Source organism: Pimephales promelas, chromosome 22 (assembly GCF_988280905.1).
Source record: "Pimephales promelas chromosome 22, fPimPro1.hap1.1, whole genome shotgun sequence".
In the NCBI taxonomy this organism is placed as follows: Eukaryota; Metazoa; Chordata; class Actinopteri; order Cypriniformes; family Leuciscidae; genus Pimephales; species Pimephales promelas.
The window spans coordinates 21,470,855-21,485,398 of NC_142790.1; the positions used below are offsets into that span (position 1 = coordinate 21,470,855).

At 38.4% G+C, this 14,544-nt stretch overlaps 1 protein-coding gene across 22 annotated transcripts in view; it reads right to left on the minus strand.

The window, feature by feature from the left end:
• pde7a (phosphodiesterase 7A) overlaps positions 1 to 14,544 on the minus strand; it is a 52,689-nt gene that overhangs the window by 25,004 nt on the left and 13,141 nt on the right. For 7 of the 22 annotated variants that reach the window (XM_039684959.2, XM_039684956.2, XM_039684953.2 and 4 more), the window contains exon 1: positions 11,051 to 12,116. The exons of 13 other annotated variants lie outside the window; for them this stretch is intronic. In XM_039684959.2, coding sequence (XP_039540893.1) covers positions 11,051 to 11,188 — 138 coding nt within the window. In that variant the 5' untranslated portion in view covers positions 11,189 to 12,116. Of the gene's footprint in view, positions 1 to 11,050; positions 12,118 to 14,544 lie in introns of those variants that run through there. 2 more of the 22 variants (XM_089125726.1, XM_039684949.2) reach the window with 1 other exon arrangement.

The window sequence follows — 14,544 nt, forward strand, 5'->3', positions numbered from 1 at the left end:
GCTATTTTACATAATAAGTAACAGGCCATTAAATAACAGCCTTACTCTGTGTTCATTTATTGTTGCATAAAATTTAACTAATAGTTGAAATCAACATGAACTTAATACTTTAACAAATGTTCATGCTTTAATATGAATGATTGATCAGTGCACAATTCAAAAGAAAAAAAAAAGTCTGTTCAACTGAACAAACGTTCCACCTTAAGACCAAGAGGGTAAGTCTCCTCGGGGGCCGCCAATGGCTAGCAAGCCTCCACCTGCTGTTAGCATTCCATTGACTCCCATTCAATTTGGCGTCACTTTGACAACTTTACAAATCTGAGGAGTTTAAAGACTCCATTTGTCTATTGTTTATTTCTAAAGAAACACTACAATGTATAAAAAGATCTATTACCTTATATCTTAGGTTATGGCCCCATAGAAGCAGTTATTGTAAAAAGAGGCTAACGATTGCGTCATACCACATGACTATAGACAGAAGTAGAAGCTCGCATAAAGTCAAGAGAGAAGCCCATAGAGAGCAGTAAAGTTGCTCCTGCTGCTAGCTCACGGACAGTTAATACTCATGATCTCCGGCTCTGCGCGATTCGAAAGGGAATAATTCAGATTCCTCTTGGCACAGCTACTAGAAGACGTACAACTGTCAGACGTTGCTCAAGTCACATGTACATTGTCAAGCTCAGTTTGAGCATTCGCTTGGCTATCAGGAAGTGAGTGCTTCTAATAGCTGGGTTTCAGTCACGTGATTATGATGACACGCGGAATTCAGATGGAGGGCAGGGAGTGAAGAGCGCAATGGACAAGATGGAGGAAAGTCTGTACTGTACTACTTTACATGCTATTACAAGAAAAAGAAATAAAATTACTTATCGTTTTTGGGTGAATTTTTCAACACTTTGCATCCAACTACATCTTATAAGCAGATCACTGTTCACCGTGCACAGACCCCAAGTGGCGCTCAAGCACCTGCCCTTTTGGCCTCTTGTAACAGTTCAATAACCTAAGTTATAGTAATATAAATCGATGATTTTTGAGACAAAACGTTGTCAAGTTCTGACTGTTTTTGCTGTATTTTGCCAATGACAATTATTCCAAGAAAGCAGAAAAGTTGCATATCTTAGCAACTCATTTTTGAATTTTTTTTAAACTAATCAGATGAGCCAATGATTCAATGACTCATTGATAAAGTCGGTGGATTCCTGCCCCCCAAAATGTGTGCAAGGCTCTCCTTTTCACACAGAAAAAAATGTCCCAACCAACTTTTTGGTTGAATATTCACATTACAGTAATAAAATGTGTTGCAAAAAGCAAACGAAAAGTGTAATTTTCAACAAAATAATGTGAATATATTAAGCACAAGCCAAAAGCATAATTATTTAAGTTTTGGGATTTTAAGTGTGACTTGGACTCATTTTAGGAACAGGTGTAACACAAGCTCCCTCCCTCAGACCAAAGTTGGCCTCTCTTAGCAGTGACATCACCACATTTATCTGCGGAGAAGCATTTCCATAAATAGCAGAACGGCAAGTTGGATGAGCCGAACCCCCGCAAACCACAGTCACAGAAAACAGACTTTCCTTGCATCTCAAAGACACTAATGGCCCAGTTTAACAGAAGTGAGACACATTCGACCCTGCTGATAACATGCATGGAATGAGCACCGCAATATCATTCCTATTTAAATATCCTCGCTTACAGCCTGGGAAAACCCCACCGCTGTGTCCAAAACCCAACATCCTCTCTGCTTTGAATGTTTCTCCCAGTGCAGACTTTCTGGCACTAATGTAAATGTGAGATCAATGGCATGGGAGTTGTGAGCTGGGTCACATGTCTCATAAACAGCACAGCTGACGATGTGCGTATTTGCATTCGAGAGCAAAAGAGCCGAGCGCTTGAGAGAGGGGCCATCGCAGCTGTGGATTCCTGAGTCAAACACAGGAAGTGTAATGATGGAGAGCATGACGTAGTCCTAATGAGGCTCCTGTTCCTGACCCCGTGCTCTCAGGCCCGGGTCCAAACAAAAAACCCCGACAGAACGTCATGAGGGGAGTCAGGGGTTTATATACTTGGCTTCATTTTTGTCAAAGTAGTACAGCCTGTTCGGACCCATTCAACATTACTCAGTTACCTTGATTGTGTTCAGAGGACGAGAACACAAGTCTTTTCAGTTGTTGTCGATCAGCTCTTATCTGCACCACGTATACAATCTTCCAGTCTGAGATGCTTTGAGTCAAAATTATTTTATATCATTGGAAAAATTACCTACAACCATTACACCATTTTTAATTTGAAATAATTACTCAAGAACAGACTGCTCAATTGGTTAAACATGATCACAGATTTCATATTGATGCAACTTGACTTGGTTTGAAATGAAACAAAGTCCAGCATAAGGTCATTTCGGGTGTGCCACAGGGTTGCAGTGATTTTTCTTTTCTCCCCCAACACGTTTCCACATTTTCTTTCTTGAAAGCGATAACGGTCAGTTTATTGTCAACTTATTTCTTCCTCATGTCTAATTGCAGCCGAGAAAAAAAAAAGGGAGTGGGTTCAAGCAAACAAAAGAGGAAGCCAGACAGATTCCCGTTAAACCTTATCCGACATTGTACTTCTGTACTTCTAAACTCACTCAGATTAAAGGAACAGGCCTCGGAGAGGGCTCATAAATTCAAAGCGTCCTCATGAGTTATAGCACCATGCTGTGAAATGCTGGATAACGGTAGTGCACATTCCTGTAAGTGCCAAGCCATAAACGCAGTTTTTACTGAACAGGTTATAGAGTCAGATCCTAACATAAACTTATTAAGTACACCTGCACTTTCTTCATGCTGTTCCAAATCTGTAGGACTTCCTTCTTGAAATCTTTTTTTCATATTAAAGTCAATGGGGTCCAAAGTTGTTTAGGGCCCCACTGAGATTTATTGTATGGAGGGGGAAAAAAGCCATATTTTGAGATCTGCAGAAGTAAGATGTCATACAGTTTAAAGAGAAAAAAAATGGGGGCGAGTAAATAATGATATTTTTGTGTGAACTATTAAGCAATACCAGAAAAGAGAATGTGAAACATCATGTGGTTGCCTTTCCCTACTATAGTTAAACTTCTCAACGCGTTGTGTAACAGAGCTTGGTGTTCTCAAGGGTGTTCTTAGGCACAATTCGCTGATGACCGTTATGTGGTGTTACAAGGAATAATATGACAGGAAGTGAATCAGTGTTATATTGTGACATGACCAACGGTCATGGCATTGAGGCAACAATGGAATCGACAAACCAAACCAGAGCAAGCGAAAGGGATCGTTTTTTTTCAGAAATGCTACTGCAATATCCACCCATAATAAATATGTATATATTAACCGATTAATAAATGTAATTAACTTTTTTTACATTTAAATTAAATATATATTTTACAGATACATTACACTTAAATTTAATTGAAAAACCACCATCACCTACAACCATTATTCTTATTTGGAGTAATGAGTGACATCATAAATAAGAATTGCACAAGAAAATGTACAGTGTGCACTAAATTTTTGCAGAAATGCCACCAAAACTACATAGCTCATAAGGGAAATGACATCAAGGAGGCAGAAGAAAAAAATTGAGACACTAAAAGCCTGTCAACAAGGCTGGAGATTTGAGTCACTCCTAAATAAACAATACTTCAATGCACAAGATCCACCATCCTGATGTGCCTCCATTGAAATGGCATCTTTTAAACTCACTGACCTAAACAGCAATAACAAGAAAACAGAAACCACAAACTTTGAACGAATGCAAAAGCAACCGAATGTTAATGTTGAATGTGAAAACACTCTCAGCAGTGCAAGGGTTACTCACACATTTACACACACCAGCAGCAAGTTGTGAAATACTGAAAACCGAACAGCTCCCTCCACATTCTTACCACATCCTGAAACTACGTCAGTCTAACAACATGGCACAAAAAAAACCTTATCGCATGAGTGAGATAAACAAACTCCTTAAAAAAAAACTCCACCTCACCCTGTCTGCACCACCAAACACGGCTGATATGACCTCCAACAAATGCACTTCAAGCAAGCATGTCGGCCTTCCAGCTACATGCACGCACACACACATTGATGTGATCTACCTTTGGCTCTCCACTCGCAAACTAGATGCCAATGGTGTCAGCGAGAGCCCACAGATTTAGAGGACACACCAGAGAGCCGCAATGCTTCACATGGCGCTCGGGAACGGGCTGCTCTGCTTAAATGGCAAAAACATGCCGTCGACCTGCTGATAAGTCATTGACGCAGTAAAGTAATGCAGCACATGAATAAGTGTGTGATTCACGAGCGCACGGGAGGGAAAAATTCACATGCACTGTACAGCTGCCTTAACCTGCTAGGAAGCACGTCATAATCTGGCACGAGATTCTTGAAAACACATGTTGCAATACTAAACAATGAGAACGACCTTTTTTCTTTCCCAGGTCTTTGTTCTTTCAAGTATGTTTCAGTCGCATGCGTGTGTAACACATAGCCTGTGACTGATAACACAACGCAACACCCTCGGCTTTTGGGAAGACATTCGGTTTGTTCATTTACAAAAAGCCTGTTTGAGAAAAACAAGTGTGGGAGAAGTTGAGAGGGGAAAAAAGAGTGAGGAGAAGAATGACGATAGAGAGCGAGAGATCCTGGCCATCTGTGATGTTGGCTGCGGCCCAAACCACTGCCCCCAGAGTCCAGGCACATGCTTAACTACCTCCCTCTGCAACGGAAGCCTAACAAACACAGCAGCGAGGGGCACCTACACACACAAGCGTTGCAACAGTCACTTATGTTTTATGACTGCACAAACACAAAAATTCAGTGTTTACAAAAAGATAATTGCCCTGCCTCTACAAGGCTGCAAAGTGTGCATATAACCTTCTGAAACATCACTGCTCCAACTCTGAGGCACCGTTAGTGACATTCAGCAATCTGTTGAACGACAGCCTTTAAAGCTGATGACACTTTCTCTTATCTCAGGGCTTGACGCTACTTTTCTCAGAAGGAGCACATGTGCTAGCCTGACTGCATCAGACTTCGAACTTCCGCTCTATTTCAGTTTGCTTCTTTAGTCTGAGACATCGACATGCCTCTTAGGGCCCTTTCACACCTACCTTGTTTGGTCCGGACTTTCGGACTTGGTCCGAATCAAAATTATAGGTGTGAAACCACCCCCGGACCGGACAGATGAAATTTGGTCCGACGAAAAGAGGTAGTCACGGTCCGGATCAAACTGAAAAAAAGGTTTGGTTCGTTCATAGTGTGCACGCTCTTACGTATGGTTCAGACTTTCAGACCTTTTACATGAAGTTCTGGTGGTTCCCAATGAGTAGCACATGGGGAGATGAGGTAGACAAGGTTTTTAATTGAAGTATTGTCTGATGACATAATGAGAAGTTATGGTAAACCGAAGCTCAAGCACGAGGTTAATTCTTGTGTGTTCTCACGCATCAAGCAGGTTCGGTTGAGCTTTTGTTTATGTTCGCTGATGAATGTTTATGTTAATAAAAGCCTAAATTCAATCTGGTCATCATATAAAGTAGGGGTGTAACAATATATTGTATCACAATATATCGCAATACAAAAATGCATCAATATGTATCGTGGATAGTAGGGCTGGGGTAAACGATTATTAACTAAACGATTAGTTGGGTGATTATTTTATCGATTAGTCGACTAATCTAATGACTAATTGGACGACTAATATAAATAATATTTTTTCTGCTGCTCAATTAATAAAAAAAACAATATCTCAAATAAATACTGGCATACTGAATCAAGATACTATAAGCTGGCTAACGTTTGTCTAATGTTATGTATTTGAACACCATCATAACTCTACAACCACCAAAACCGTGTTATTAAAATATTTTTTACAAACATTTTTTATCATAGAGAATGTTTAAATATTAATATCAGCTGAGGAGGGAAACGGAGGCGGAGTTAGTGGTGCGATCGGAGGCTTCTACTAGGCTACTGGAGATGAATCGGGAGAGGTTTGTGCACCTAATGATCAGAGCGCGTGCTGACACGGAGTAAAGCCTGGTTTGTACTCGACTCGTCCGCACGAGCGCGAATGTGCGCACGGCAAAAATGACGCGTTGGGTGCGCAAGACCAGGAAGACTCAAGACTGTGGCTGGTTGTGTGTACGCCTTTTTTTTGTAACAGCGCGCCCGGCGCCGCATCTGGAAACGACTTCAAGCCGAATCTGCCCGAGCTTGTACGTCTCACCACACCGGCACCCAGTTTGCGCATCTAAATTGCATTTTTTTTTTTCTTAAGGGTTTGTTTACTGTGTGTGATTCATTTAATGGATAGCACATTCACTTCTAGTTGTCTTCGTCCTCTATTCTGCAATGTTTCGGTCTCCCACGTGTGTGTGGCAAGCTGTACCGCCGGGAACATGCAAAAAATAAATAAATAAAGAAGCGTCGACGCAAAAATATGATGTCGACGCAATTTTGACGTCGAATCATCGACGTCATTGACGCGCCGCTACAGCACTAGTGGATAGTGACAATATGTATTGCGCATAATTCACCCAAAAAGAAAATTTCTGTATGAGAATTATTTATTTATTTTAAGTTTAAGAGTGTCAGTACTACATTAAACTACCATGTTGTCTATAATGTATAATAATGCAATTGGGGAATATTTGTGGGTCCTGATAATGTCAAATATCTTATGTTAACAGTAAAAAGTGCCCTACATTAGTTTAAATATATCTAGATAGTGACGGTGCAAGTATATTCGTCTACAAATAATTCTTTATTTTCAGATTAATTATCATGATATTTTTATTTCTGTGTCACCTTGTCCTGAACTAAGTCCAAGCCTATTCATTTACACCCACACTGTAAAACCAAATTTAGCGTTTTAATCAACAGTACATTTTTTTGTTAACCTTTTACCATATGTCTTGGAGTATCACAATAATCGTATCATGAGTTGAATATCATGATATGTATCGAATCGTGACATGAGGGTAGCGTTACATCCCTAATGCAAAGCAATTGTGTCCCATTAGAAAATTTAAAACTAAACCGCTCAATTCATATGGATATTAATTTTATGACTTCTTTATGAACTTCTTGAAGCATCAAAGTGGTAGTTGCATAGCTGTCTATGGAGAGTAGCCTATACAGAAAGGTCTTAGATTTCATTAAACTATCTTCTTCATCTGCGTTCCGAAGATGAATGAAAGTTTTATGAGTTTGGAACAACATGAGGGTGAGTAATCAATGACAGAATTTTTTTTTTTTTTTTTTTTGGGGGGGGGGGGGGGGGGGGGGGTGAACTATCCCTTTAATTGCCGGTTTAATTTTTTTCCTCATTATCTTATTTTTATATTTATATATATACATATATATATTAATTACGCTCATTTTAAAATGTTTAAAATTGTAAAAAAAAAAAATTACTGCCTGAAATTACTGCCTGAAAAAAAATCATGATATAATGTTTTTGCCACATTGCCCACCCCAACTACAACTACTACTAAAAGTAATAATAAAAGTATTTTTCTTTTTCTAATTAGTACTATTGTATTTGTTTGCATTAAATTGTATAAAGTACAATAATATGTCACATTAAATATATTTTAAAATGTTACATGATGCCGTTTAGAATGATATTAAAATTGATTTCAATAATTAATATTATGATTTTAACTGTATAAAATGTTTACTAATAATAATAATAATTTTCATTATTATTTCAGTTTCTATTTATTTTTACTGTAGTTATTTGCATATTTTTTTAAATAAATAAATATAAAATGTTAAATGTGCAAAGAAATATGCCACTTACAATGATTATTTATATTAATATTGATAATACTAATACTTAATATTGCTACTGTTATTAATAATTAAAAAAATATATACAACTACTACCAATAATAATAATAATAAAATAACAATAAATATTTCCATTCCTAGATATTATTATTTGCATCAAATGTATACTGCAGAAAAAATACTGAAGAATCGTATAGCAATCAAACGCCCTTTAATGGCCAATGAGTAATGGCAAATAGCAAGGTTCATGAATGTAACATCACATTACTAAAGCCTACATCAACTCAAGAAAGAAAACAGAACTTGTCAAGCAATTTCACAGGATCTAGAATGATTAAAAATGAAAATCCATATGACGGGACCAGAAATGGTGGTCGAAAGCTGTGCTACACTGTGCTGATCTCATCTTTTCATGAAAATATTGCTCTAAGCCTCTGCACTGAATGCTGGGCAAAGAACAGGCTGGCGAATATTACCAGCTTATTCCTCACTAGACATTCAGAATATGCGTCCCTTCCATACGGAGGGAGCACAAAGGCCTGGACTTGTCAAGACCGAGGGCCAACAGCCGCTCCGGGTCTATCCCACATTCCACCCACGGATGAAATTCCAGCGAAAATCCAGGCAGAGCTTTGCTGGGTTTCAGAGCAAGCTCTCTGGGAGGCACTTAGTCAGGCATTGTGTATTTAGAGAAGGCGGTTGTAGCTGCTGGGCTTTCATGCATGCAGCCTAACAGACAGGGATAAGAGACAAATGCTTTTTGCACAAAGCTTGCCAAAGCAATGCCATTAAGAGAGGCAAATAGGTCTCAATGCATACTGGGTCAAACTCCCAATGGACCTGGAAATTGTATAAAAAAAAAAAAAACGAAGGGAAACCATTTTTCTGCTGGCAAAACACCGGTTTTGAAAGAGAGCGAGTCAGAAAATCTATGATACAATGCGGCCACTGTTTGTAATAATCCATTCCAAAACATTCAGCAGTCACTAGTTTGACTAGAAAAGCAGCAGCCAAATACATTTGCATATGTTTGACTTTAGAGATGCTGATAGCATCAGACAACCAGGGGCAGTTGAGGCAATACACTGCACAGAAGGGTTATCTAATCTAACTCTCAATACAAGCGGTTGCTTGGTGACATGACCCTTATTATTGACTGACTACATCTTAAATTCTAGGCCTCGAATCCCTGCAGGGCTTCTTTCACTAGCGAACCATGTTATCTCCCACTGTGTGAGCTTGCTGCAAGACTAGTAAATTTATCAAATACAGTGAGTAACAATCCTTTGACCTGGAGATATGCATTATCTCTTATTAAAGATTAAGTACAGGCCACTAAAGATTATAGTTCATCTTAAAAGCAATGCTTATACATGCACTGCCTTTATACATGATAGCACTGTTTTACTCAATGTGCAAGCAACTGTTTTCACAATTTCATCAAATAATACCAATTTTAAAAAGCAAAAAAAAAAAAAAAAACTTTATTATTTAACATGGTCAAAGATGCAATGCTACATAACCCTATAAAGCCTACTGTATTTCATTTTTTTTGATACATTACTTATCAACATGATTAAAACTGCTGCCTTCTGCCCTCGTTTGATTATTCATAGACCTTTTAGTATCATTTTAAAACTCAGTAGTACTTGTGTATCTTGGCTGTGAAATCTTTAATGGGTTTGAATAACTTTTTAAGTTGTTAGTCATGTTTTAAGATGAACATTTACTCGACCGAAGCAAGGTTTCATTCTCGCTCTTATTTGGAAAATCATGTTAAATGTACGTGTCAAATGTGATACAGCTAGCATTTGAGGATTGAGCAACCTTTATGCATTTGAGCAACCTCTATTTGCATCCATCAATCATCACTGCATCAGAATCTTATTTTTTAGCCATATACATAACGTAACATCTGCACCAAATTGCATGACCTTTTTTTTCTCCTGGAGAGAGAGATCAATATTCTCAGTATATCATACTGGGTCATGCAGGCCTGATGTATCAAACATGATACAAACCATTAAAAAAAAAAAAAAACTATTTTTATACATTAATTTTGTATATGGTCTTTTTTATTATTTTGTCTATAGGTTCTATAAACTGAAAAAAAAAAATATATATATATATATATATATATATATATATATATATACATATTTCTGATTATTATTTAATACATCAGGCTTTACAGGGTTAAAAGCAGAGAAACACCTACAATCTCCTCAATGGACACCGAGTAACAAGTTGCAAGAGGGCTGTCCAAGAGATTCCCCAACAAATTCAAACATTGTGTGTGTTAGGGGGAGAGTGACACACTTTCAGCCTGAAAAGACTGTCAGCATGTGGCCCAAAGGGACAACAAAACATATTTTGTGTTGCCAACACCGCAGTATGACAGCGACAACAGACAATTAGGGAAAATAACACTGTCTCTTGTCAAGCCCTGACACTTGGGGACTTCAGAGAATCTGAGTAAATAAATCAGGACCCTGAACAAAGCACAAGCACAATTAAGCATGGAAATAGAAATTGGGCCCCGTCTCAAAACCTTATGAGCTGCCTATATAGGTTTGAACGCATAGAATCAGTTGCTTTATTTAAAATACCATAACTGGATATTTTTAAATGACGTTCGGTTGCGTTAATGGTCCATGAATGTGCACACGGTACACTTTGCTAAAATAATATACGTTTCCCAAATCTGCATCGTGAAACATACAGTATGAATAGAGTAGTCCAATTCCCCAAAGAATGACTCTTATGATCCGGTTCTTTTTTAGAATCAAAAGTACTTAAGAATCAGTCGGAGCCGTTGCTGAATTGCCGATTTCACTATGCCCGGCTAGAAAAACAATTATGTTGAACTTAAGGCATCAGAGACTGTTAGTGACTAATTGTATAACGACAACGAGTAGCCAACGATATTGACAATATTTTATGCCCGAACAAATAAACGAAACGTATCAAAGAGTCATTTGATGACAGAGCAGTAAAATCCGCATGAATTACAGAATTGTTAGTCGAACCATTAACGAATCTAATTCGTAACATTAATTGACAAATTCCTACTACACAGGAAGAATTTGAGCACCATTTGAACGTTCCTAACGTTCGAATATTTGATATGTCCCAAAATGATTCGAACGAACGTTCGGAACGCGCGTCTGATTCTCTAGGTAGACAGCTCGCTAGGTTTTGACACACAGCCCAAATGTTTTGTTCTTTAACGTTACCTGTGACAGCTGCCTCGGGTCGGGGGCTCCGAATAAAGAGGAACTGGAGCTGAAACTAATGGCTCCCCTCCGGCTGAGAACATGTTTGGGAACCGGCCTGTCTAGAGGCAAAACCGGTAACTGATAACATAATTCCATTGAATAATATCAACGCTATGGATCCGGATCAAAAATAATTCAAACCCGCGGAAAAAAGTACAATAATCAAAGAAATCAAAAGAAGGCGGAGGGGTGAACTTGCATGGAACTTGAGCGCTGTTTGAAACTCTCAAAAAGCACGGGAATCTCCTCTCCTTTAAATTGCAAATAAAAAAAAATATCAGTTTAAATGCTCAAGAGGCGAAGTGCTTCATTTTGTTCGGATCTATCTGGTTCTCGCGCACACCGCCGTCGTTATTGATATGGTCCATATTTCCCCACGCGCGCGTCTCGTGCTCCATTTCACTCGATATTTATTCATCAGGCTCGTTTTTCTTCCTTTCTTCTCGCTTTTCCCATGCACAGATCACGGCCCGTGGAACGACGAGGCCTCTCCTCTATCTTTTTAGTATCTTTAGAAAAAAATGCTTCCTCATTTTTTAAACTCCGTCCAGTCGTGAATCATCATCATCGTGCAAATGGCTCCGCAGTCTCGTCTCCCAAATTAAAACAAAAGGCATGACCACTTCAAACCCCGATGCTTGTAGAAAACAGAGAGATCCTGCGATTATATTTAAATAAATGTACGTGAAGTTGTATCCGTTTAACGACGGATTTCATTCAAGCTTTGCGGTGCATTGACATTTATTCTCGCTCTGTCTTTTTCCTCAGTGCAGACACACAGATAGCACCCGTAATTCAACACACACTCACTCAATGCAGCACTGTATATCAACCAGAAAAAAGTGGCCTGGGTGGAATAAAAACACGCCCCGCGACCACGCCATGCGTGTGTTGGCACATGCTGTTCGGTCAGTATCAAAAAGAAAACGCAAAACGTAAAATAAATTACGAGGATTACATACGACAGTCTCAGTTCGTCCTGAACATTGCAAGCTGTTTCCGAACATGCACCACCTGCGAAAGAGATGGGGTAGTACAGAAAGCGTTCGCAAAACGTCCTCGTCTTAATGAGCCAATAGGCGTGCAGCAATTCATATAAGGCCGCTTCCCATTGGACTAAATCATACAGCTCTATTGAGACGGCGAATGTCATTGGCGGTGCTTTCAAGAATCATTTATGCACTCGTTCCCTGACTGTACGGACCTCAACAAGGGTATTCCACTACAACGGGGTTTGCCCTGCAGCCGGTCTACATCATTGCCTGTGATTACCTTTTCTCTGTATGAGTCATCCAGTTATTCGTGAGCAGTGAGCCACTGTTAACTTCTCTCAATAATAAAACCCATGAGTAAACGTTTTTTCTTCTTCTCCTTTTTAAAACAATTTAAATGGCCATTTACATAACAATATCTTAAACCAAACAAGTTGCTTCCATAGGCTGATCACCAAGACCAAACCGACTTAAGGGTGCCTAAAGCTATCCTAGGAGACAAGCTAAAACCCACTTTAGGCCTAATCCAGTAAACTAAATGTCATATTTAGGCTATGTTATTGTACCTATAAATGGCAGATGTGTGTGATAGCTATACAATTCTTCCCGTTTTGCCTTTAGATTTTGTTTGCTTCATAAATTACTCACCCTCAAACCATCCTAGGTGTATATGACTTTCTTCTTTCAGCCAAACACGGTTATATATATATATACATATATATACACGGTTATATATATATACGTATATAGTTTTGCAATAGGAGTGACTGGAATTAAATGTAGGCGTGAATAAAAAAAAATTAAGGCCAAGAAAGTGCATCCATCCATCAAAGTAATCCATACGGCTCCAGTGGGTTAATAAAGGCCTTCTGAAGCAAAGTGTTTTTGTGAGAAAAATATCCATAATTATAACTTTATAAACTGTAATCACTAGCTTCCGGTAACATCTGTCCGCACTTTCATGAGAAAGTCGAGTTCTGCCGTAAAGCTTAGGTGAGAATAGACGCCTCTCTTGTGGTTCAAACTAATATGGCCAGGCAACAAACTCACACTCCTCCGACATTTCTCTTTATAAATTCTCATTTTTGACTTCTAATTCATGACCGGTGTCGATATGTCATATGTTGGATCAGAGGTCACTCTACAGTGGAACTATAGTTATAGCTATAAGTCTATAGACTTGCGTACAGCCGCTATACCAGAAGCCAGTTTTTAAAGTTATAAATCTGGATTTTTATTTTTGTTATATATATATATATATATATATATATATATATTAAGCATGGCTTTACTTCAGAAGGCCTTTATTAACCCCCTGGAGCCGTGTGGATTACTTTTATGATGGATGCGCTTTTATTGGCCTTGAAAAAATGATACCATTCACTATCATTATAAAAATGAGAGGAACTAGGATTTTTTTTTTTTATAAATCCGATTGTGCTTGGCTGAAAGAAGAAAGTCATTTACACCTTGGCTTGAGGTTGAGTAAATGATGGTATAATTTTAATTTTTGTGTGAACTAACCCTTTAAGACGGAGGCAGAGAACGTTGTAAGTTTAAACAATAAGAGTGCTGTCAGGCATTAGCAGGTAATTGCATGACAACACTAGTCAATAGCAGTCTCTAAGTATCACATTGTGTGCTGACTCTGAGGTACAATTTGCATGGAAACGCACTTCAAAGTCATCATCATGAACTAAGGCTTGTTCCAGTTTCAATAAAACTATTAATATGAATAAGCATAAACTTACGTTTACCAACTGAAATTCATCCTCATGGCGATTGTGTGGGTCAAATAGAGTAGTAATACATGTTATGCAATTTTGTTCAGTTATCCTTTCTTTTGCAATCACATAAGTAGTGCCTATTTATATCTATAGAGGGAAAATAATCTGTTCAAGTTGGACTCACTCTCTTTAATTCATCAATTTAAGTCCTAAAGCTTTGCAATGTTAGCAAAGCTTTAGCAAATGTTTTAACTCGAGTTGCTGGAGACCAGGGGGACAATAGTGAACTGTGCCATGGCAACAGAGGCCATATGCCAGTAGTGAGTATAATTGCTCCATCCCACCCCCTACCCGTCGCTCACAAAACAATTCTACAGAACCAAACCCCACACCATGCAGTCCTAATCTGTTTCTATGCTGAATAAACGGTGCCAAAGCACACAGATTATAGAGTGCTTTACTCCAGTGAACTTCTTGGAAATAATGATATAAAAGCATTGAGATTTTAGTTATTATTTTTCTAGAAAAATGCATTGTTGATATAACTAATGCTGAGTGTCGCTACACTCTTAAAAATAAAGATTCCAAAGGGAGGTTTGTCTATGATGCAATAGAAGAACCATTTTAGGTTTTCCAAAGTAAACAGTTCTTAAAAGAACCATTGTTTTAATACTCTGAAGAACATTTTTTTTTCCACTGAATAGAACCTTTTTGTGCTATGGATGTTAAAGGC